The 23,129-nt window shown below is 56.5% G+C and overlaps 2 protein-coding genes across 3 annotated transcripts; one reads left to right on the forward strand and one right to left on the reverse strand.

Annotated features, from left to right (window-relative positions):
* The first annotated feature begins 99 nt into the window (after window positions 1-99).
* DLST (dihydrolipoamide S-succinyltransferase) lies at window positions 100-15,214 on the forward strand. The gene is made up of 15 exons (XM_080595550.1): window positions 100-227; window positions 3,681-3,714; window positions 5,031-5,079; window positions 6,164-6,219; window positions 6,560-6,634; window positions 6,993-7,048; window positions 7,745-7,856; window positions 8,295-8,450; window positions 8,752-8,837; window positions 9,448-9,545; window positions 11,419-11,549; window positions 12,095-12,168; window positions 12,817-12,900; window positions 13,429-13,596; window positions 13,994-15,214. The coding sequence occupies exons 1-15, from the start codon at window positions 159-161 to the stop codon at window positions 14,126-14,128; spliced, it is 1,383 nt and encodes a 460-aa protein (XP_080451676.1). The 5' UTR covers window positions 100-158; the 3' UTR covers window positions 14,129-15,214.
* Window positions 15,215-16,545: 1,331 nt separating this feature from the next.
* On the reverse strand, window positions 16,546-22,905 carry RPS6KL1 (ribosomal protein S6 kinase like 1). 2 transcript variants are annotated; one of them, XM_080595549.1, is made up of 10 exons: window positions 22,611-22,900; window positions 22,395-22,519; window positions 21,990-22,082; window positions 21,377-21,424; window positions 20,271-20,403; window positions 18,645-19,298; window positions 17,942-18,031; window positions 17,715-17,797; window positions 17,369-17,464; window positions 16,546-17,257 (listed from the first exon to the last, which is right to left on the reverse strand). In XM_080595549.1, the coding sequence occupies exons 1-10, from the start codon at window positions 22,771-22,773 to the stop codon at window positions 17,147-17,149; spliced, it is 1,596 nt and encodes a 531-aa protein (XP_080451675.1). In that variant the 5' UTR covers window positions 22,774-22,900; the 3' UTR covers window positions 16,546-17,146. The 2 variants fall into 2 exon arrangements, with proteins under 2 accessions (XP_080451675.1, XP_080451674.1); XM_080595548.1 differs by having other exon boundaries at window positions 17,715-18,031; window positions 22,611-22,905.
* Between the last annotated feature and the right edge of the window lie 224 nt (window positions 22,906-23,129).

The raw sequence follows: 23,129 nt of genomic DNA on the forward strand, positions 1-23,129 counted from the left end.
CCGCGGCCCTGCCCCTACCCCGCGGCCCCAGCCCCGCTCCCCCAGCCCCGTCCCGGCCCCCCCGCGCCGTTCCCTCCCCCCGCCCCGCCCCGCCCCGCGCACTTCCCCTCGCGCCGGGCCCTGCTTCCGCCGTCCGCCCTCGGGCTCCCGCCGCCGCGATGCTGCAGCTGTGGCGGTCCCGCTGCCTGGGCCGGGCGCTGGGCCGCTCGCTGCGCGCTCTGCGGCAGGTACGGCCGCGGGGACACGGGGACCGAGGGAGGGAACCGAGGGAGGGAGGAGGGCGGCGGTGGTGCCGGGCCGGGCGGGGACGGCGGCGCCAAGGGCACCGGGACGCGCCCGGGGCCGGCCCCGAGCGGCGGCGGCCGGGCCGGGCCGGGAGCACCCGGGTCCCTCCGTGCCCCCCTCGCCGCCCCGCTTGTCCCCCTGGGGGCCGGCTCCGTGCCTGCCGGGTGTCCCCCCGGGGCCGCCGCCCCGCGGCGCGGTGAAGGCCCGGAGCCGGGGCTGCTCCCGGCCGGCAGCTTCCGAGGGCTCCGGGCCTCCGCCCGGCCCTCGCCCCACGCGCGTCTGCGGCGCGGGTCCGGCGGGTGCGCGGCGCCGTCGGCACCTTCCAGCCGGGGGCACGGCGCACCCGGGTGGCTGGGCGTAGCGGCGCCTGCCCCCTGGAGCTGGAAGCGGCTTGGTCGCCACCGGGGCAGGGACAAGGGGAGCGAGTGCTGGCCGGTGGCACGGGGTGTTTTGAAACCCTCCAAAAACGCCAGATCTTGGCACGGCTCCGCCGGGAGAAGCGGAGACAATGGGCGCGTGCGAAACTCGGAAGTGGGGGGCGGGCGGGGGAGCGGCGGAGTCAGCGGGAACCGGCGGGGAAGGGACGGCTGAACCCGGGTGCTCTCCTGGAAGAGGAGGGAGGTTCTGCGCTCCTGTATCGAGCTGGAGTCGGGGAGGTGTGAGGCACTGCCGGGGGCAGGCAGCTGTTGAAGGATGGCCTCAACAAGTCCAGCCACGAGCTGCTCTGAAGCAGGGGGCTTTGATCAGGAGCTGTGAGCTGGGACAGTGGAGTCCTGTTTATCTGGGGACAAGTTTATAAAAACTTCCTCCCTCTCTGATCCTCTCCCCATGCTGGAGGAGTGTCACCTGTTGTCCTGTTAACTGCATCCCCTGCCCGCTCTGTGTTGTTACCCCTGGTCTGTCTTTGCACCTGCCCAGCCACGCTGTGCGTAGCTGTGTTAAAGCCCCCAGAAGACACGCAGAGGGTCTCCTGTGGGGCAGTGGTTTGCGCTCATCCTTGTCATTAAAGCAGCAGCCGCGTGGCTTTGGGGAAGCTGGGGCTGGCAAACTGATTGCTGCTTTGCCTGTCGTCAGAGCTGGGCTCCCGTTTTGGCTCTGTGACATGAACTGTACGCTCCTGTTGAGTTCGGGTCCTTGCCTCCTTCCACCACTGCAGAAGAGGTTTGTAGCACACGGGGTGCCGCTTTAGCATGTGCACTCCGTGGCTTATGTCACCGTGAAGTAACCCGCTGGAAGGAGACAGCTCCTTAAAGGTGTGGCCGGGATGCGGTGTGCCGGGGTCACTTTGACATAGCGGTGTGAAAGCAGTTCTGAGAAGTCACGTGAAACTGGGGGGGAAAAGTTAATCGCCTGGTGCGTGAGGCGCTAGCAGATCAGGCCGAGGCTTCTCCAGGCAAACGCTGTGACTTGAGAGTGACCCAGGGCGCCGACGCCAGCTAGCGAGACCTGCGTGCTGCCGTTTCCTCTGAAGAAGCTCCGGGATCGGATGCAGGACAGGCTTAGCCAGGTGATTTCAGGAGCAGGTACAATCACAGTGATCCCTTCAGGGGAAAAAAGGAACGGGAAACAGCCCCGTTGGGCATCTCGGAGCTGCGTGTGCTGGCACTCTGTGGTTAAGGGATGGACACGCGGCAGTTCTGCGGAACGCAGGAGTCTCGGCGTCCTTCGTTAGTAGCTTCTTCCTCCTGTTCCAGCTCTTCCCTCACTTAGCTAGAAGGCAGAAGGGCAGAGAGACACTAATTTTTTCCTTAATTTTGCCGTGACTGTGCAACACAGACTTGGCACCTCTCCTGGAAGAGAACCACAGATGTGTTTTCTCCCAGCCCTCTATTTTAGCACAGACCTTCTAAGCTGTTTTTCTAACCTTACAGTAAACGTTCACTAAGGCTGTACCTCTTTCTTAATAAGTTACTGCCCGGGATGCCAGGATTGCCTTTACAACTTTATAAAGCACCCGGGGAAACATTAATGGATAGAGGTGAGCTCAGGCTGCTTGGAGTTTTATTTGCGATTAACCTCGCGTTATCTGGGCCGCTGCAGAGCGCGGGCAGAATTTGATCAATACGGGTGCTGGTACAGCGCTGAGGATCACGGGGCGCTGGGCTCCCGACCAAACGGCGTTACCGTGGCGTTTGTCGTGCCGGGCCCAGCAGGGCTGGCTCTGCGGGCGCTGCTGGACCCCAACGCAGCTTCGTAGCCTTCCAAGGCAGGCCCCACCGGCTCGGCAGCCGGGCTGCGGGTGTCCTCAGCACAGCTGGCCGCAGCCCGTAGATAACAGAGTTACTATCTGGGAAGCCACGTCTGTCTGTGGGCTTGGATAACTGAACTGCGGAGGGGCCCGTCCGGAGCTGCTGGTCGTTCTGACGGTGCCAAGTGTTCGCTGGACGTGCTTTTGCAGTCTACAGCCCTGCAGGTGGTGTGGCAGGTTTAAGCATCTCTTTGGGCCTCGATGTTTGTGCTCCCACGCATCTCTAAAAGTAACTTTGGTGTTTCAGCTCAGTTCTGTCCTACCCTGCTTGCTCTGGTGAAGCTGAAATCGGGGTTTTTACGCAAACTTCCTTTCGGAAACTGAAGACCTGAATGAAGTCTAATTTTTACCCTCTGTATTTCCTGCTGGATGAGGGTGCTCTGAGCTGCTGAGCAGCTGCGGTTCCAAACCGTAGCCGACTGCATTTTAGTCATGGTTACAGAGAGTTTTTTCCTTATGGCTTGTAAAGAATTTCTAGGTTCTCCAGATCTGCAGGTTCAATACCAACAAAAGGTAGAATAGCAGCGGGTAAAGAAACCAGGTTATCTTGAAATGTCTTTTACTTTTGAAGAATGTTTGACTGCACTCCTAGGTCAGCATATGATTACTGGGCGTGAAGGGAAAGGTCACCAGAAGGTGGGATTTCTGGCTCACAGATGGCAGGAGGAGTTGTACCATCGAGGGAAATTGTGGCCTTCTGCAGTTCAAAGGCTCTGTGGCCTTCAAAGAAACCAGTAACTGAAAAATAGATGCTACAGGTCAGATGCTGTGTGACTGTAGGATTAAACATCTTGGAATAGTTTTTCATCGTACCCAGTAGCTACCCTTGACCTTCCATTCACAGCAAGCTTGGTGAATGGGCCTTTAGAAATGTGTTCCTTCTTGAAGAGGGATGTGTGCAGGCCAAGGTCGGAGCAGCAGGAGCTACAAGGGAAAGCCCAGTCTCTCAGGCTTAATGTCACTCCGCAGGGAAGCACCCAGGTGTAGGTGCTGTCACCGTCTCCCCCCCAGCGTGCTGTGGGAAGGTGGCGTGCCTGGACCCTGAGCGGTGGGTCCCGTCTCTGGTCCGCGTCTCCTGGGAAAGCCCAAGCCCTCCCGGGGCAGGCCTCCTTTTCGTGATACTGATGGTTCCTCTTCTCTCTGGCAGGGGAACTGCACTCTGGCAAGATGCTCTCTGTCTGGTGAGTCTTACCTTTTCGTTTCCTTTCAAGCTACCTAGCCAGAACAGAGCTGGTTATGGAAAATGAGAGGAGATTCGATTGGGGGTTACGTCTATCAATCATACAACGAAGAAGCAGTTGGTGAAATGCATGCGCTGCGTTCCCATGTGAGTGCCTTCCCTTGCCTAGCGTAAATGCCACCCGATCCGTTCGGCTGTGGTGAAGACTTTACAGCAGCAGCATTGTATTTCAGGCACTGCGGTGCTGGAAACACACGCTGTTGCAAAGACCAGCCCTCTAATAAACCGCTTCGGAAACAATGGGTGAATGCTAAGTGAAATGTCAAAGCTCGTGTGCCTGGGAAGTGCTGTAGTACTTAAACTGCATTTTCCCAGAGCTCTCTTTTCTGGTTGTTCTGCCTTTATGTCGGATTACATCACTCGCTTCTGATTCTGCTGTGAGAAATCAGTTACATCTGCTGACCTTTCTGGTTATAGAGTTCCAGGATTATTAGCTCTTTAGTAGGGGGTGGTGTCAACGCTGTATCACCTCTTTTAAAAATCAAATAAATCATCCTGGCCCTGTGTAATCGCGATAATTATGTTCTCCAATTGCTACGCTGATTCTCTTTCAGATCAGCCTGGAAAAATGCCCAGTGCCCTGACAGAGGCAAAGGGCGGGAGTTCAGGGCGTAACAAAACTTGCAGCGTCAGGGAACGCGAGTTGGGTGGGAGGGGGCAGCGAGGTGCATGAAACTCTGACAAGCGGTGCACCTACATTCCCTATCGTGGGCTTCGAAAAAGAAGCGTTCTTGGGCCAGGTGGTGCCAGTGGCTTGCTGCTTGGCCCTATGCCCCATTTTTGTGGGTTTTGTCCTCCTTATCCTTCCGTGCGGTTGTGAGGGCTGCTGAGAGCACCTCTTAGGGGCCTGATGCCTTGCTGCTGTCAGGAACCCCTTAACCCTGGGGATAACTCACCAGCAACGGGGGCTTTAGCAGTCCTGGGGGTGTCCCTTGTCGCTGTTACCTTTTTGTTCTGACCGGGGTAACTGCTGCTTTGTTTGCTTTTTTCCAGAGTTATCCTTCTTAGCTCTGAGGTCAAGATTGAATTGTTTTTTCCCCATCTCTTTAAATCGAAGTGAAGACAAGGCCACTGTTCTTGGCAGGCTCTGGGCAGGTTTGCTGAGGTGCCTCTATCTGGCCGTATGTCCCCTCTTAGTCCCAAGTTTCTTTGAGGTTGGGTAGCGGTGTCCTTTGCAGTTTTTGTTTATTTTTTGCTGACAAGGGCGTCCACGGGCTGGGTGATGTTCCCGTGGGGTAACACCGTTCTCTTTCACAGGTGTGGCTGGCAGCCAGGGACTGGCCTACACCAACAGCAGGAAGCTCGTGTAAGTATCCACAGAAAGTTGTGATATGTAGAGGCTGCTCTAGCCCTGACAAGACCTGGGAACTGGGAGGCTGAGTATAGTCAGCTGTCTTAAAATCCCTGTGCGCTTCATAGGAGCGTGGAGCCAGCCCTAGAAAAATCTGGGCTCTCTAGCTTTTGCAGGTCAGGAACTGTGGCACACTTCAAGAAAATAAGGTCTGTCTGGAAGTAGGTTGCAAGGTAGGATAGGGGCAGGAATGAGGAGACCAGTGATAAATGAGTCTCTATCCTGTGTTTATCTGACTATAAACCTTTGCTCTGTGGTGGCATCGTGGTAGGATTGCTGCTAGATGCAGGAAGAGGTGGTCTCCTGCGGGAGAAGTGGGATGGTTCGGGGAGCTCTTAGTGACACGATAAGGTTTGCACTGCTGAGGTAGTCAGGTTATTCCCCAGGTACGTTTTTTACCTTAAGAGCGCATCCATAAGAGCTTGAAACACTGGTCTGTTTGCACCAAGCAGCTTGTGTTGGAGGAAAGCTAAAGCATTTTTACTTCAGGTTTCCAAATACAGTGCGAGTAGGTATAAAAAAAAATCCTTTGAACGCTTGTGATTGCCAGCTCCCTGTGAGGGGACGTGGTGGAGGGAAGCAGCTGTCTCTTGGCTGTGTTGACGTTGGCAATTAATGGCGCGTTCTATTTTTTGGAGCAATCTAGCAACTTCTGTAGGTATGACAGTCCCGATCTAGAGGTAAAAAATGGTTCCCCGTGCTCATCTTGGGTGTATGGCTAGGTCAGCCTCTTATCGGTATTTAAACTACAGCAGATCTGTTGGGCTGGATCCCTAAATTAAGATTTCATAAATATCAATTCTCACTGAATTTCTGACAGCACTAGTGATTGTAAACTGAATTATTCCTTGCTTCTTAGTGGGATTGTTGCACCTCCAACCAGTAAGTAGGAGTCCCTTGGAACAAATACATCCGAACAGCTGAGCAGCCTTCAGATCAGTTAAACAAGCAAATGTAAATTTTGAGACTGGGGCTGGCAGCCTCCAGAGGAATGTACTTTTTCTTCCGTGTTCATATCTTTTTCTCTGTCTCTCTGCAGAGTAAATAGCTCCAGTGTCTTCGCTGTCCGTTACTTCAGAACCACAGCAGTACATAGTAAGTAAGAAGTCAGGAGTCAGAGAGGTGACTCTTGTGCTATCTGTTGCTCTTCTGACAACAGCTGAAGCTGCCTTTTCCATCCTTGTGGTTCAGTGGTGGCTGAGTTTTTGCCTCTGGGCCCTAAAGCTCTTGTCTGGTGTTTCTGTCACAGTGTGATATTTGGCCAGGTGGGAATTTCTCGTGTGTTCAAATCTTAATCGATGTTGAAGTAAGAAGGCTAACGTTTGATGTCTGTTGACCTGCCAGCTCTACTAGAGTCCTGGTGACACAAATAAAGCAGTGCCAAACGTTTTGAGCTCTGAATGCGTTCCAGTCTGTCTGTCTGTCTCTCTCACAGGGGATGACGTGGTTACGGTGAACACACCAGCCTTTGCAGAGTCAGTCACAGAAGGAGATGTCAGGTGGGAGAAAGGTAAGTACTTACCTCTTCCCTGCGATTCTCAGCAGCGTTGCTTCTGCACTGGAAAGCTCAGGGGTGGACTGCAGTTCACTGGCTGAGAGCCTGCTCTGTGTCCTTCAGCCTGTGACAAACAAGGTAGTTAAGGTTAATTTCGGTTTGCAGTTACTGCTTCATTACCTCTGTCCTGGGTGATGTTGAAGGGAGGTGTTTAAACTGGAATCGGACTCTGCAGCAGATTGAGTTAGACTTTTCTTTAGAAGTTGTGGAGAACTGGCATGAGAAAATTCTGGGTTAGTGGGAGACTGCTGTGGGTTACGAGGGGGAGGCTGGAGCCTCCTTCCTCACAGTGCTCTTCGTATCTGTCATTCAGCTGTTGGAGACACAGTGGCGGAAGATGAAGTGGTGTGTGAGATTGAAACAGACAAGGTAGGAGTCTTCTGGACCAAAACTTTTTCTAGTTCTGTAGTGAGTACCCTGTATGGCTCCTCTCCAGCCGAGCCTGCAGGCCCTGCCTGTCTCTCCTGCCCCCTTCACAGAGAAAAGCTTTTCTCACTTAGTATGAAATCTGGCTGTGCCTTAAGTGAGAGTTGTTTGATAATTCTTCCCTCCTCGTGCATTTGAATAAGCATCAATGGTGCTGATGTTTGTGGGAGCTGTGATTCCACTCCTTCTTCCCACTTGGGTGCTTGAAGCTTGAAAACCTGTTTGTGTTTAAACAGAAATCTGCAGAGCCGTGGGATGTCTTCAGACAGTTTTTAAATTCAGCCTTTAAATGTACTCGCCCCTTAAAGAACTCCTAGGTTTTGAAGTTCTTGCTAAACTCCCTGCCACGTTCTGCTTCCAGTGCTGCTGTCAGGAGGATGCTGGCAGTAATACAATCAGTTCTGGTTTGTACCCTGGGGCAGGAAGATCAGGCTATGCATTCTACTGCCAGCATCTCCTACAGCTCCAAGTACTGGCACAAAGTCCCAGTGGAGGCTGTGCAAACTGGTGGAAATGGTGCAAGACAGAGGGGCTGTCTGTGCCAGATTACAATGTGTATCTGTGCATATCGGCATCTTTACTTGGGTACTCGTTCCCCATCCAGTATTTGGGGGAATCTCAAGATTTTCCATTTTGCAGACATCGGTGCAAGTTCCAGCCCCAGCAGCTGGTGTGATCGAAGCCCTTCTGGTACCTGACGGCGGCAAAGTGGAAGGGGGGACACCTCTGTTCAAACTCAGGAAAACTGGAGGTAAGTCAGGCATATATAACTTGCACAGAGCTTTCGTATTTCAACCTGTCTTTTTCTGAAGACAGAAGCCAGGCATTTGGAAGGATCCTGATAGAGGCAGAAAAAAAGAAAAAGCATAGTTGTAGCCCTTCTGAGGGGAAAACTTGCCTTTTGCTCCCTCTGGAGGAAACGGCAGCAGTAGGCTAAAATTAGCTGAGAATTCCCCTGACACAACTCCCTTCTCCACCCTCTTCTCTTTGCCATCCAGTCTCCTGCATGGTGAGGAGATCTAAAACTCCATGGGATCCTCCTGTGGGGGCTCCTAGCAGTTCTCCAGTGTTGAGAACATACAGGCAATTTGTCAGAGGATTAACTTTTATCAGGTTGGTTGGACTCGCAGATCCCTGACTATAGAAACCGTGGTTGCTCTTACGATGATTGTTCTTCCTTGTCTTTTAGCTGCTCCTGCCAAGGCCAAACCAGCAGCAGCCCCTCCTCCTCCTGCAGCCCCTGAACCTGTAGCTGCAGCTGCTCCTCCCCCTGCTGCAGCACCAATCCCCACTACAATGCCACCAGTGCCGCCTGTGTCAGCTCAGCCCATCGACAGCAAACCAGGTGAGGCAACAGCTGCTTTCTCCTTTTTTCCTTGGGGAGAGTTCTGAGGCAACAGCTGCTTTCTCCTTTTTTCCTTGGGGAGAGTTCGTATGGTTAAAAGCAATTAACAGGCTGGCACTTAGTGTGAAAGCTTCCCTGTGTTATCACCCTGGATGCTGCAGGCTGGAGGACTCAGCTATGCCTGGAATCCGCCTGGCCCAGTTTGCAGCTGCTTATGCACCTTGTCACTTAACATGGGGCTCCCGAGCATTGTCTCCAGGCCCTGGCTTCCCTTTCTGACTGATGTCTTCTTTGCCCTCAGTGTCTGCAGTGAAGCCGGCTGCAGCTCCAGTGGCAGCCCCTCCTGGGGAGGCAGCGCCCAGCAAAGGTGCCCGATCAGAGCACAGGGTAAGCTGCGGGATTAGGGGCCTTGCCGCTGCTCCTGCTGCTGGGTGACACCTTGTTCTGGCACGAGCTGTGAACTCGGGGATGGGGCCGTATCTACCTGTTCGCACCCAGCTTGGCAGGACTGGGGAATGCTCTGTGTGAGGGCACCACTTAGAGGTGGGATGGAGAAAGAGCCAGGTCTGATCTTGGTTCTAGGCAAAAGTCTCATCCTGAGCTTTGCTGGTAGAGAACGTACGGCTCCATGCGGTCTGCTTGGTCTGTCCACGAGCCCTCAGCAAGGGCCTGAGGGTGCTACAGATGCTTTGTGCATTCCTAAGAAAATTGGGTTGAGCAGCCTGCTTTCTTAGCTGTCTTGCTCTTCTCATATTAGCCTCGTGCTGGAAATTTAACCGTGCTTGGAGTTTGAGGAACACAGGTCTGAACGGGCAGCTCCATAGTGAAATGGGCAGCTCCTCAACCTGTTGTGTTCCTCAGGGAGACCTGAGGTGAAAACCTTAACCCTATTTCTGGTCAGCAAGGTGGCGAGAAGAAGAGTCTTTTGAGTTTCTTGGGTGTTTTGTCTCTTGTATGAACTTGAGGGAGCCTCTGCTTATTTCTGTTTAATTTTCAGGTGAAAATGAATAGGATGCGTCAGCGTATTGCTCAGCGGCTGAAGGAGGCTCAGAACACTTGTGCCATGCTCACCACTTTCAATGAGATTGATATGAGGTGAGGAGCAGACCTTCTGTTTTCCCCTATACTGGGATAAACGGGTGCAGGCAGTTGTCTTTAAATAGCAGCCAAGATCTTACTGATCCCCTCTGGGGAGACTGACAGTACGTCTTTTGGGACATCTTCCTGAGGTGAGTACCACCGCCTGTACATCTTCGTCAGGGCTATGGTGGTGTTGCAGCAGGAGGGGTGCGTACTTTCCCGAGGGTCTCTCATTCCTCGGGAATCATCTGCTGCTTGTTAAAGGGGCAACTCAGTTCCTCATCTGTGTGGTTCTTGGTTGAGCGTTGGTAGATGTTGAGCAGAAGAGCAGGAGTAACTGGTGTCACTTGTAGAGTGGCTACCAGGAGACACCAAGTGTATCACCTGCTTTCTGCCCCTCCACCAGGTTACTTTTTTTGGAGATGGGCATATTTGGCCTCCCATGAGGTGGTTCCCTGGGGCTCGCCGGCCTCTCAGATGGGCATTACACAGGCCTGAGGCCCTTGCTGTCAGATGGTTCAGCTTTCCAGAGACAGACCAGCATCCTTCCCCCTCCCTCCTGGCAGGTGGGGGTCTCCTGACTCAAGTGCTTGCATGGGCTGAGCACACTAATGGCTTTGGAGGGTGGGCAGCTTATGTTACAGTGCATTAAGGGGAAATTGTGCCCAAATCAAATTGCCTTGTGAAATCCTATTCTGCTCCTTAAGACAAAACATGTAAATATTTGGGTCTCAGAACAATAAGGTTGGCAAAATAGTCTTGATTGGAGGGGAAGTGCTGCAGCTTTATCTCCTCTATGAGCCTCACTGAGGTGTCGCTTTACGCTGGCCTGGGGCTCTCGTTGCATCTGGTAATCTGGTTTGGATTGATTGCTGTGCTGTGGACTCGTGAGGGCCTGAGCTGGGGCCTCCTGCTTCCCGTGGGGGGTCAGCGTCTGAAAGGAGGAAGCCTTAATGAGCCACTTTCAGAGCAAACCTCCTCCTCATTGCTGCAGTCCTTGTGTCTTGGGAGGCACTAATGTCTTTGGGCAGTAATCCTAGCCCTAAACAAGGTTAGGTGCAGGAAAACAAACACTCTAAACCACAAAGACCCCTGCCCCTTGCTGAAACTGTCTCTTCAAAGACTTAAGGTCTCTGGAGGCGGGAGGGATGGACCGTGCAATTCCACAGCATCTGGATTAGCCTAGAAGAGGCAGAGCTCATAGCCACTGCTTGGGTGACTTTTTGTAAATGTTCTCATTTCTAATAAATATGAGCGGTGGGGAAACATGGCTTACTTGCTTGAGGACTGTGGGTGAACTAGCACCTGCTGGCATAGCGTCTGGGAAGGTTTCTTTTATATTCATTCAACTCCTGGAGCCAGGGAGTGGGGTTCAGAGGCGTTATTGTGCTGGCTGGTGCTGGACTTGTGCAGCGGTTGAAGTCTTTTGCCTCTTTCGTTGCCTGCATCTCTTCTTCTCTTGGCATTTCCCATTTCTTTTACTCTTCAGGGTCAGCCCTGACACAGCTGGAATTGCCATCTGCAGTGCCGTGCTGGTACCAGCAGTGGTGGCTCCAGAGGATCAGCAGGGATGTCTGCAGCTTTATCGGGCCTGAGCAGGAAATACACCGTGCCTCATCTTGCTTGGGCGCCTGGCAGTACAGCTCACGCGGATTAATCCTGTTCTGTTTATGGTCCTGGACCAGGTCCTGTTAGATCTTTTGGCAGGGGCCTTAGAGCCTCAGCCCATTTCATCTATGACATTTGAAGGATTTTTCAGGAGACTGGGGTTTTGCCCGTTGGTAGTGCAGGTTTGCAGTCATTGGGGTGGCACTGAGATATATTACAGAGCAAGGGAACGATGTTTTCATGGACTCCCTACTGACCACTGTTGTAATCTGTTTTGCAGCAACATCCGGGAGATGAGAGCTGTACACAAGGATCCCTTCCTGAAAAAGCACAACCTAAAACTAGGTTTCATGTCAGCTTTTGTGAAAGCTTCAGCTTTTGCTCTGCAGGACCAGCCCGTTGTGAATGCAGGTGAGTGGTGACCCTCACTGGAGAGCTGCACATCCTGCCAGTGTCAAGGGCTACTAGCTTGGACAAGCAGGTCAAATACACAGGGAAGAGGGGGACAGAGTCCCTTGGGCTGCACCTGATGTTGCTAATGCCACTTACAGAGGTAGATGACACCTTGCCAAGAGCCCTGTTAGCAAGGGCTTGCCAGGACCGGGGCTGGGGCTGTGCATGCTAGGTGTTCACCCAGCCTGAAGAGGCAGAGCGTGCCCGTTGGTGTAGCTGCTATAGGTGCAGTGCAGTTCCTGGGGACTGCCAGAGGTCTTTGCTCAAACCCAGAAGAGGAGAATAACCAAGGCAATGTCCGAAGGGCACTGATCTATCTGACCTGCCTTCTGTCCGTCCCGACACCTTTCCTGCAGGAGCAGTAAAGGCTCAGTCTTCTCCGGAGTTACGCTCGAGCTAGAGATGAGCAAGTTGTTACGATTTAATAGATATTTCTGGCCTTTTGAGCTCTCAATCTTGGGTGCTGTACGTGTAACACAGCTTTACCTTTTTTTGTCTCTTAGTGATTGATGACACGACCAAAGAGATTGTGTACAGGGACTACGTGGACATCAGCGTTGCTGTAGCAACTCCCCGGGTAGGTACCTTGGATGCTTTGGCCGTGTTCCCTGCAGTCTCAGGCTTAGGACGGTTATTGGCTCGCTTTGAGTCAACTCAGCTTTGAGCTCCACTGCAGCAGAAACTTCACTGCTTCACTGCAGCAGAAACTGATGAAACTGCTCATCTAGGTGTGTCCTTGGACTAACCCTACTGTACTGTCCCACCATTTCCATAAATCATATTGCTGCTTCAAAGATATTTTCCTGTCCAGGGAGAGTGTGGGATGGAGATGCGCATGTTGAATGAGTTGTTTCTGTTGTAAGGCAGAGGTTTGGCCAGGACTGTCACTGCTCCCGAAGTCATGGGGAGGTCCTGCACAAAGGGACTGCGCTCTTCTCCCAGAGGAAGAGTGACGGCTGAACCCTTCCCATCGTCTCACCTGCTTTTATGGATGTTGATTTGGGATATGAACAGTCCTGTCTGTGGTGGGCTTCTATGCAAAGATGAAGTCTGATTTACTCTGCGGGCCCTTTGTGGGTGCCGTGCCAGGTTTCCTGACGGGCTGGCAGGGCGCGAGGCGGCTGTGCCAACCACCTGCTGTGGGCTGAGGCCAGGCTCCTGCCCAGCGGCAGTTCTGTTTGTCACTGCCCTGAATGTGCTGATTGTGCACTTTGCTTCCCCCCAGGGTCTTGTGGTTCCTGTCGTTAGGAATGTAGAAAATATGAATTTTGCTGACATAGAGCGAGCTATCTATGAGCTGGGGGAGAAGGTAAGTAAAGCTGGAGGTGGTTTTGGAGAGGGTTGGGAGGAAGGGAAGGAGTTGAGGGTGCTCGACAGGCATGAATTGATTCAGTCCCTGTGTGGTGTCATCTCTGACCTCTAACACACTGAGTTGTGTTGCGGGGAGTGATCCGGTTACAGCTGCAGCCGTGCCGTGCCTTACAGGACAGATCTGTCTACTTGTTTGAGGCCTCTGGAAGGGCAGCTCTGTGTTAGTGGCATGGTGTGTCTTCGCCTTTGTCTTTGGAGGCCAAGGCTGAACTCCCCTGGGTTGTGAAGTCTTCTGCAAAAACAGGAGTTGGAGTCAAAGGCAGGAAAATCCTTCCCCAAAGACAGAAATGTTCGGGTTTAAAAACAGAATTCACTTTCAAGTAATTTATGCTGGTTTTCAGCTGAACAAATTAGTAAGGGAAGCTCTGGCTGTCAGCACTTATTCCTGGAGAGGGCGAATATCCAAACCCTTGTCCGTTGTCTTCTGTGATGTGAGTGGCCTTCTAAGACCTTGCCTTTCTTCTAGGCGCGGAAGAATGAACTGGCCATCGAAGACATGGATGGCGGCACTTTCACAATCAGCAACGGAGGGGTTTTTGGGTCGCTCTTCGGGACGCCTATCATCAACCCACCCCAGTCTGCTATCTTGGGCATGCATGCCATCTTCGACAGGCCTGTGGCTGTTGGAGGCAAAGTAAGTAGAGCTGCACAGGAGGTTTCCGTGGGCAGAGGGGAGGGCTCAGAGGGCTGAGGACCACAGCCCACATGCTTTTTCCAAGGGGGAGATGCCACTTTCTACAAGGCTTTACGGTGAAGGAGGAGCAGAGGCTAATGGATGAAGGGCTGCTTGGTTGGCCCTGGTACTTGCCTGAGGTGTGCAGGGGCCTTGCCGTATCTGTAAGGGGGACGACTGAATAATCTGCTTGTCCAGAAAGATACCGAGTCCTGTGCGGTGTGCAGTGCCAGGCAGGACGCTCCCAGGAGTCCCTGATTCAGGACGGGGAAAAAGCCAGGTCCTCCCAAATTCAGAGGAGGGCGCCAGGCAGGCAGGTGCTGAGCACGCTAACGCCCGTCTCGCTGTTCCCCTTCAGATCGAGGTGCGGCCCATGATGTACGTGGCACTGACCTACGATCACCGGCTGATCGACGGCAGAGAGGCAGTGACTTTCTTACGCAAGATCAAGGCAGCGGTGGAGGATCCCCGCGTGCTGCTGCTCGACCTGTAGAGCAGCCCCACCCCCACGCAACCCACCCAGGGCAGGGCCGCGGCACCAGCAGGGGCGACGCAGGGCATTCAGGAACTGGCAGGGGTCATTCCAGTCTCTCTCCCTCCCCCGAGATCGGAGGTGTCCCAGAGGGGATCGCGAGGATAGCTCCTACCTCCTTTCCTGTTCTGTTCAAGGATGGTTCAGTCTCTCACGAGGACTGCTGTGCAGTGGGCCGCCCACCGAATGGCACTGCCTTTCCGGAACCGTCTCTATGGCGTCCTCTCCCTCGTGGCACCAACCTCTCACCTCTAGCTTGTCCTATACCACTGGAAAATGCTTGCTGCTGCTGTGCTAGGGTACCCTTCCCTGCCCCTCCGAGGCAGGTTCAGCTTTATTTCCTAGCACTGAGGTTCCTGGGGGGGGAGGAGAGGAAAGGCTGCTGTTCTGTCCCTGTTTTGCTTGAAAATATTTCACACTCGTCTGTTCTGCAAGGGCAGTCTGGGGTCCCCCAGGCCGATTGCAGCAGAGTTTTTGATCAGAGCAGGGCTGAGGTAGGTGTCATGCCTCTGGCAGTGCCCTAGTTACACTCCCACCTCGGACAGGAACGCGGTGGTTACGTCTCCCCTGCTTTCCCGTGGAGATTTTGTTTCTCTCCAGCCTGGCCAAGAATGTTCTTGGCCGGGGGGACAGAGCACACGATCTCTGGGGGGGGTAGCACTGTTCCTGGGGGTGGGGGGGCAACCCTTTCACCATTACCTGCCCGACACTCGGCTAAGAACCGGCCCCCAGCAGCTGTCCTGGAATCACAGCACACTGATGGTGGGTCCGACTGCTGTTTTCCTGCGTGCGAGGGCTCGGCCTTCTACCAGCGAGGAGGGAGCTGGGGGGGCAGGCCTCTAAGTGTAATGTATATCCCAGCCCAAGGCTGCTGGTTTGGGGGGGAGGGGGGCAGTCCTTAATCCAATAGCGCACACATGTACGGGGGAGCGAGGGGGTCGCTAGTGCCTGCGGAGTCTATTACTCGTACCCTCTCTACACGGAACTTGTAACTAAAATATTTAACACGGCGGATTTTAAACAAAATAAAACTGGGCAACGACTGCGAGGTGGGGTGTGTGTGAGGAGGAGAGCCAGGTCTGGGGCGAGGCCTCGGGCATCGGCAGCCTCCCCAGGGCAGCGTATGCAGCCTGGTACCTGATGGTGAGAGGGAATGGGAGCTGGGGACAGTAAATTGAGGCTTCTCTGACTGAACTCTCCTGTTCTCAAACCCTCTGGCACAGAATTGGCTCTTCCCAGTAAAGATGAGGTTTGGGGCCTGGAAGTCATCATTTTCCCGGTCTAGCACCAGAACCTTTACGGACAGCAAGGAAATCCCAGCATTTGCTAAATGGCACGAGGGCCAAGAGGGAGAACCGGGACATGGTTCAGGACAAGTACGGAGCTGGAGCCAGGTCAGTTTTTCCCTGATACAACAGTGGGGGTGTTGTAAGGCATGAAAGTGAGACAAAGGGTATCAAGGAAAGGGTATCAAGGGTATTGGAAAGAGAGAAAGGAGGCAAGATCAAGGAGGTGTAAAGCTAAAGTTGTCTCTCAGCTGTGGTGCTAGCAGCACTTTCCCAGGGAGCTGTCCCTGCTGGGGCATTAAGAAATCATTCCTGGATTGTGGTAGGGTTTTTCCGTTTCTGACATCAGCTTCAGAGAAGGGTTGCCCTTTCCAGCTAGGAGTGAAGGCAGCCTCTTTTCAGGGAAAACTCTTGCACCCACAGCTGTGACGCTGAGAGGGAGAATATTTTCTAGGACTGGTCCCTACTGCTTCCTGGCAGCCATGGGGACATGTTTGTGGAGTCAGCTTTCCCTCGTCCCTGAGGGAGGGAGAAGGTTAGGAGGGGGGAGAAGGGGAAAACCTTTGTGTGCTGTAAGGGGAGAGCAGCATGTCGAGCTGCTCTTGCACAAATAAATGGAGTTAAGGTTCTGATGACAAAATGCTGCTGGGACCCAGCACCCCTGCGCCTTTAGAGTACAGTGGGCCCACGGTACCTGTATAAATGAGGCTGGGGAAAGGTGATTCCTCTAGTTACTGGAGCTGCACTAAAGGAGGAACCACCCAGGCAGTGAAATGTACGGGCACAAGCCCTCGGACAGCTGCAGCACAGCAACCTGGCTTATTTAATCCGCCCAGCTGCAGTGCCGGCTGCCCTGGGAGCTGAGCTTCTCGCGGGCTCTGCTTCCCTCTGCTGGAGGAGCCCTGCTGCTGGCAGGGAGGTGAGGCCGGGCCAGGAGGGGGGTGCTGCCCCTGGTGGCATCAGGCCCTGGAAGCAGCAGCCCCTGGTAAAACTCAGGCTCCGACCCAGGGCTCCCGGGCAGGTTTCAGACAGCTTTGGGGGCTCCCTCACGTGGCACGCTCAGCCCAGCTCAGAAACAGGACACGTCTGCAAGCAGTCACAAGCGGTTTATTCTTTTCAGAGAGCTGGGGGGGGGGAGGAGACCAGGGGGCTGCATCCCCCCCCCTGCCCTCCAGCAGGTGCTGCCCATACACATGCAGCCGGTGAGCGGCACAGAGCACGGGCTCGGGCACCAGCCAGCAGGGCCCGGGGGAAACGCACTTGGAAGCCACAAAAAATAATGGTGGGGGAGGTCAACTGTGGTAGCAGCAGAGATAAAACCCCAGGGAGAAGCTCCCAAGGCACGGTGCTAAGCAGAGCGAGGGCCCTCGGTGTCTCCCAGGGAGCCCCAGATGAGGACCACTGGGGCTGGGAAGGGTGGCACAGCAGGGCTCAGGGCACGGGCTCCCGTCCCACCAGGGGGACCGACTGGAAGGGACCACAGCCTCCTCTCTCGGAGATGCTATGACGCACGAGTGGTGACAGAACATCGAATGCTGCAAAAACCTCATGCACGCAGCTGTTCCCCCCTACGCACCCACACACGGCACAGCCCTGGCAGGAAAACCTCCCCCCTCCGCGGGCAGAGCCCCCAGGTGGGCTCACAGGTTGGGGACGGGAGGTGGCCCCGCGGCCGGCTGCGCTCCCCTCCTGCCTAGCCCACCAGCTTGTTCCACGGGACGGTGCTGAAGAAGGAGTGGGACTTGAGCTTGGCGATGCCGCCGCCACCAGCGCCCAAACGCCGCTTGGGGTTGTGCTGCAGGAGCTGCAGGGAAAAAGACAGAAGGGGAGCTGGGAGAGCTGGGAGCACTGAGAGAGCTGCCCAGGGTGGGCTTCGGCTGGCCTCCGGCCCTGTCCTCCCTCCCAAGCCCCTCACCTGGGTGAGCAGCGACGCGGCCGCCAGGCTGAGCCCCTCTGGCAGGTGCAGCTGGGTGTGAGGGTGAATCCCCGACGGGTGGCTTTGGGACAGCGGCTGCAAGTGGCGGAGGGTGACGGTGAGCAGCGGCACTGACTAGGGCAGTAACGCCCTGCCGAGCCTTGGTCACCACCCAACCCCATCCCAGCATGGCAGGATGTAAAATCAAGGCTCTTGGCACCTAAAGACCGTACACAAGCACCAGGAGCTGCACTCCTGGAGCAATGGGGTGCGGACAGGAGCTCTTGCAGCACGGTGTCACCTCTGTCCCCCCATCCCGGCGCTGCGCAGCGCCTCTGCCTCTTACCACTCCTGTCAGCAGCTCGTACAGCAGCGACCCGAAGCTCCAGCAGTCGGCTGCTTCTGTTGGCTCAGTGATCCCCCCGACTTCTGCAGGCAGAGACAGAGAGGGACTGGGGCTGGAGGCAGGCAGGGGACCTGAGCAGCCCCACGCCAGGCCGGTCTCACTGCATGCAGAAGGCCCTCCACGCTGGTCGGTGGCACTGGGCAGAAGGCAGGGGACACGTGCCTTACCTGGGGCACTGTACAGCTCCTCCAGCGCCTGGCTGCAGCACTGAGGTGCCACCTCTGTCCACTGGCCGAAGAAGGTGAGACGGATGTGACCTGCAGAGCAGCACCGAAGAGGTTAGGACAAACCTGGTGAGGGCGGTGGGAGCACAAAGCCAAGCCCCAGCCCCTCAGCTGGCAACACGCCCTCAGTGGGGACAGCCAGGACACTGCTGCTTGTTGTTGTTGTTGTTCCCAGGTGTTTTGTATCGCTCCAGTTTGCCCCAGCCCTTGCCAGCCGACCAGGAGCTCTTCAGCTTGTGCTGCAAGTGGTGCCCGTGGCTTGAAGGGCTGGGCAGGCTCAAGGAGACCCTGGGGGCACAAGTACAAGCAGGGGAAAAACAGCAATCCCACTAACCTCAGGCACAGCTCGGCTGCTCTCAGCTGCCCCGTGCTGGGATTTCCCAGGCAGCCAGACCCCCATGGGAGCAGAAGCAGCACATTCCTGCAGCTACGCTCCCTCCGCAGGGACATCTCTCATAATAACCTCTTGGAAGTCCCAGCTGGGACCACACTTCCAGGCTCAGAAACATCCAAACATCCCCAGCTTCCCACCCTCTCCCGCAGCAGGCTCAGGAAAGCCTGAGCCCCCTGGAAACGGGACAAGCGGCCGTCTCCCAGCCCAGAGGCCAGCCTCCCCCTCGAGGTGGCCACCTTGGCCACCACCTACCGGCCGTGTCCAGCAGCAGGTTCCTGGGGTTGAGGTCCCGGCACAACACACCCTGTTGGTGAAGCCCCTCTAGGGCCAAGAGGATTTCTGCTGCCCACAGCTGCACCTGCTCCTCCTTCACGGCCCAAGCTCTCCGGCCGTGCCCCCAGGAAGCCGGAGCCCTGCGGAGTCCCCAGGGGGCCGCAGAGCGGCCGCAGGTCAGGCTCGCCCCCTGCCAGGGCTCCTGCAGGGCTGGGTCAAGCTGCCGCCGACCCGAGGAGGAGGGCAGGAGGGGCTCGGCCACTTGCTGAGGCAGGGGCTCCCCTCTCCCAGCCTTGGGCACGGGGGCGGGCATCGGGGGCAGCCTTTCACCACCCAGCGACCTGGGATCGTGCCGGGGGGCTGCTCTCACCGACACGCAGCCCCCGGCCTCGCTGGCGGTTACAGAGTCCCGGGGGTAGGCGACCAGCCCGCGGTGGTCACAGCGGCTGGGGCCTTTGGTGGATGCTGCTGGCTCGACGGGGCCTTGGCTGCTCCCCGGGGCGCTTCCCTCACCGTCCTCTCTGCTGCGGGCCCTCGGGGCCGGGGCGGCTTTGGAATGCAGGGAGCCAGAGCCGTGGGGAGGGCCCTGCTGGGCACGGTACTTGGCACGCAGGTGAGACCACAGCGTCTCCCCTGGAAAGCAGAGAAAAAAAAGTGATGGGGGCAGAGAGTGCACCAGGTCCCACCCGCAGACACTGCCCCTGGGGGCACAGGCCATGGCCCACCCACTCAGGACATCACCCGGCCTTAAAGTCTCCTGCAGTACTCCTTACTGCTGCAGTAAAGCTCAAGTTCACACCGAACGCTCCCCAGCCCTACAACCACAGCGTCCCCAACTCCATCATCACCCAGCACAGGACCCAGCACTTCAAAGGTTCATTGCCCCTTCTTTAGCGGCTCCTTGTGGCAAGCCTCCCCCTGGTCGCTCTTCTACACCGGGATCTGGGCAAGCTCAGGGCTTGCCTCCTTGCTCAGACAGCAGGTAAACTGTGATGTTGTACCTGAGCCCTTTGTGCTCCCTGCCCTTCATCCCCCGATCCTCCATCTCCTCTCTTTGGTCTGATCTCAAAATCCACTATGGCCTCTTCTTTTGTAACCATATAATGTTTTACGAAGGTCTTGCCAAAAGACTTTTGTTCTACAACATCCAAGTGAACCACCTCACTCGGTTTCTCCTTTCCAACACTTCTGTCACAGCCAAACACCACCAATAAAGCAGGGAGGTTTTTCTTTTCAAGATGCCGGACCACATCAACTTCCCTACAGCAAGGCATGGCTGTATGACCATTCCCTCCCATGGGACACAGCGATCCCCGGAGCTAGTTTCCATATTACACTCCCTGCCCCCCAGCCTCCTCCTTCTAGGTCTCCACAGACCCATTTCTAGGTTACTTCCTCAGCCAGCTCTTATCAAATCCCCAACAAAGCTGAGCAGCAACTCCCACAAAGTCTCCAAGCCCTGGCACCAGCCACCCTTCTGAGAAGTTTTTGTGCTGTCACTAGAAAAAAAACAGTTCTAAACCACTGGGAGAAACCTATCTGACACTGTAAAATAGGTAAGAGCAGGATGTGCCACGGACGGGAGGCAGCGCTGTCCCCGCTCACCTTGCACGTGCTCCAGGTGGAGGAAGATGGAGTCCTCGCTCGCGTAGTAGCACAGCAGCTTGACCATGAAGGGGACGCCATGAGGGATGATGGTCTGTCGCTCACGGGTCTCGACGTGGGATTTGGGGAGGCTCTGAGGAGGTACAGGTAGAGGGGGGTTACAGCACGGAAGGGGCTGGGATTTCCTGGGACCAGGCAGGGCAGGAGGCCAGCCAGAACAGCTGCGGGCCCCACGCTGTGGAAACCCGCAGCTCGTGGCAGTATGTCTGTCTGTCCATCCATCCCCAGCACGCAGCTGTGACAGCACAGGGCTCCGCAAAGCTCCTGCAGTGCAGCACAGGACACAGGGACACTGCCTCCCGGCGCAGCGGCCTTCCCCCTCGCTTCCAGTGGGACTCCAGCACACCACCTCTACACTCCCCCTGGAAATGGTGCTTCTCCATCATGCCAGAGCCTTGCCAGTGGCTAAACGAGTCTTATTCTTACACACAGCTAGTTCTAAGGGCACTGGAAAATGCCCTGCCACCTGTACTGAGCACACCGCCACCAGTTTCGGACCCAGATGGACACGGGTGTTGGGCTCGGGTTGCCCCGCTACAAGGCCGCGGCCCAGCGGAGAAACACACGAATGAACAAGGAGAACCTCTCACCTTCTGGTAACAGAAGGTGGCTGAGGGAGGCGAGTGCACAAAAATAGCAGATCACAGAGGTCCTAGAGGAAGTTTGTTGTTCATAAAGCTTCTTTTTGCTGAGCTGCATAGAAAAGGAGCTAGGGAATATTCACCACATGGCCCCATCGGCTGCAAGACACCTCCTGCCCCAAGGTCATGCACAGGGGATGGAGGCAGATCACAGAGTCACAGAATGGCTGGGGTTGGAAGGGACCTCAAAGATCATCTAACTCCAATGCCCCTGCCATGGGCAGGGATGCCACCCTCTAGATCACGTTGCCCAAGGCCCCATCCAGCCTGGCCTTGTACTCCTCCAGGGATGGGACATTCACAGCTGCTCTGGGCAACCTGTGCCAGTGCCTCACCACCCTTACAGTGAAAAATTTCCTCCTCATGATGAGGAAGCTGATGAGCTGTGAAACCATAAACACCCACCTTCAGGATAAAGGTCCCTCCGGTGGCTGGATCCTGGACTATCTGCACCTGCGAGCAGCGTACACAGAGCTGTTCAGACGCGGCGACCCCTGACACGCAGCCTACAGGAGTAACCCCAGGGACGTGACTCTGCAGCGCACCAGCCCTGACAAACGGCCATGCGAGGGGAACAGCAGAGGGGAGCAATGTGCCAGTGCACGTATGGAGACAGTAAGCCTGGCATCTTCGCTCCAAGACCACGAACGACTAACTAGCTTTTTCGTTTAGGTAGCTGGTCTGCTGCTGAAGTCTGGGTTATCTGCAGGAACCCACCACCACACTACCTAGCCATCAAGCATGATCCCATACACGGGAAAGACCTGGATGTGGCAGCTTCCTCATAAGTATCCCGGGAGCTTTCGTAAGCAAAAGCAAAGGGGAAATTAATGGACTTCCCAGCTAACGAAGTTTCTGCCACCCTCCCCTGTGAATTTTCCTTGGTGGGAATGGTGTGGATGGAGACCCTCACGTTCCTTGGTGAGCCGTCACCCCCGGCCCAGCTGCCAGGGCCCGCCGCGTCACGCTTCCCGCGGTGTGTCCCCAGCCTCAGCCCTCCAGCTCCCTGAGCCCGTACCTTATCGATCACTCCCACCACCTTACACCGCCGCAGGTTTTCCACCGCCGCGCTCAGCGTCCTGATGGGCCGTAAGCGGAGGCTGCTGTAACCCTGCGAGGCAGCGCGAGGAGAGGGCGAGGGGATCAGAATCATTAGGGTCGGAAAGGTTGGTTTGTTAGGTCGGAGGCTGGACTAGGTCATCCTGGAGGTCTCTTCCAGCCTAGATGATTCTGTGAAAAGCCCTCCAAGATCATCTGGTCCAACCACCCCTACCACCACCGCCACCCGCTAAACCGTGTCCCCCATCGCCGCCTCCACCCTTCCTTCCCACGGACGCCCCCAGGGACGGCGTCTCCGCCACCTCCCCGGGCTCCAAGCGCCCCTTTCGGCCCCCGGCCCCTCCTCGCCGCCCCGGCCGCTCACCGTGCCCGCGGGGCTGCCGTCGCCCAGGCCGCGCTGGAGGTGGCAGGTGAAGATCTCCTCGGCGCGCCGCAGGTACTGCGCCACCTTCCTCCTCACCGCCTCGCCCCGCTCCTTGTTGGGGTCCGCTGCGGGCGGCGGCGGCGGGCGTCAGGGGACCCCCGGGGACCCCCGCACCGCCCCCCCCCCCCCGCTCCCCGCTCCCCGTCCGCCCCGCACCCTGCACGCCGCGCAGCAGCACGTCCACGCCGTTCTGGTAGTGGGCGAAGGCCTCCTCGTAGTCCTCGCTCACGTCGCGCTCCAGCGCCAGCCGCAGCTGCCGCGCCGCCTCCAGCAGGTAGTCCCGCCGCCCGCCGCCCGCCTCCCGGCACGGCCTCAGCATGGCCGCGGGGCGCCGGGGGGGGAGGCGCGGGGCCGCCGATCGGGCATCGCCCCCCCCCCCCCCCGCCTTCCCCTTCCCCTTCCCCCGGCCCCGGTACCGGGAGCCCGCCCCGGCCCGGCGCCGATTGGCCGCGGGTGAGCTCATCCCGCGCCGCGGGGACGCGCCCGGCACCGGGCACCCGCAGGGCGGGGCCGCGGGGCCGAGCCCGCCCCGGCTTCGCACCTGGAGGGGGGGGGGGAATGGCGGCGCCCCCCCAGCCCCGGGCACGGCCCGAGCCTGCCGTGGGGCCGGGCTCCGCGGCCTCCCTGCGAGAGGAGGGCCCGGGCCACAGCGGGGCCTGACGGGGAGCAGAGCTT

This window comes from Anser brachyrhynchus, assembly GCF_964034855.1.
Source record: "Anser brachyrhynchus genome assembly, chromosome: 5".
Classification (NCBI taxonomy): domain Eukaryota; kingdom Metazoa; phylum Chordata; class Aves; order Anseriformes; family Anatidae; genus Anser; species Anser brachyrhynchus.

Excerpts from the sequence above, each read along its gene's own strand:
- DLST (XM_080595550.1), top strand. The coding sequence starts at position 159 with ATGCTGCAGCTGTGGCGGTCCCGCTGCCTGGGCCGGGCGCTGGGCCGC. Across the intron at positions 8,838-9,447 it reads GTGCCCGATCAGAGCACAGG|GTGAAAATGAATAGGATGCG; the intron begins GTAAGCTGCGGG and ends TTTAATTTTCAG. Across the intron at positions 13,597-13,993 it reads CTGTGGCTGTTGGAGGCAAA|ATCGAGGTGCGGCCCATGAT; the intron begins GTAAGTAGAGCT and ends GTTCCCCTTCAG.
- RPS6KL1 (XM_080595548.1), bottom strand. The coding sequence starts at position 22,773 with ATGCTGAGGCCGTGCCGGGAGGCGGGCGGCGGGCGGCGGGACTACCTG. Across the intron at positions 22,520-22,610 it reads GCTGCTGCGCGGCGTGCAGG|CGGACCCCAACAAGGAGCGG; the intron begins GTGCGGGGCGGA and ends CGCCGCCCGCAG. Across the intron at positions 18,032-18,644 it reads CCTGCTGCTGGACACGGCCG|GTCACATCCGTCTCACCTTC; the intron begins GTAGGTGGTGGC and ends GCTGCTCTGCAG.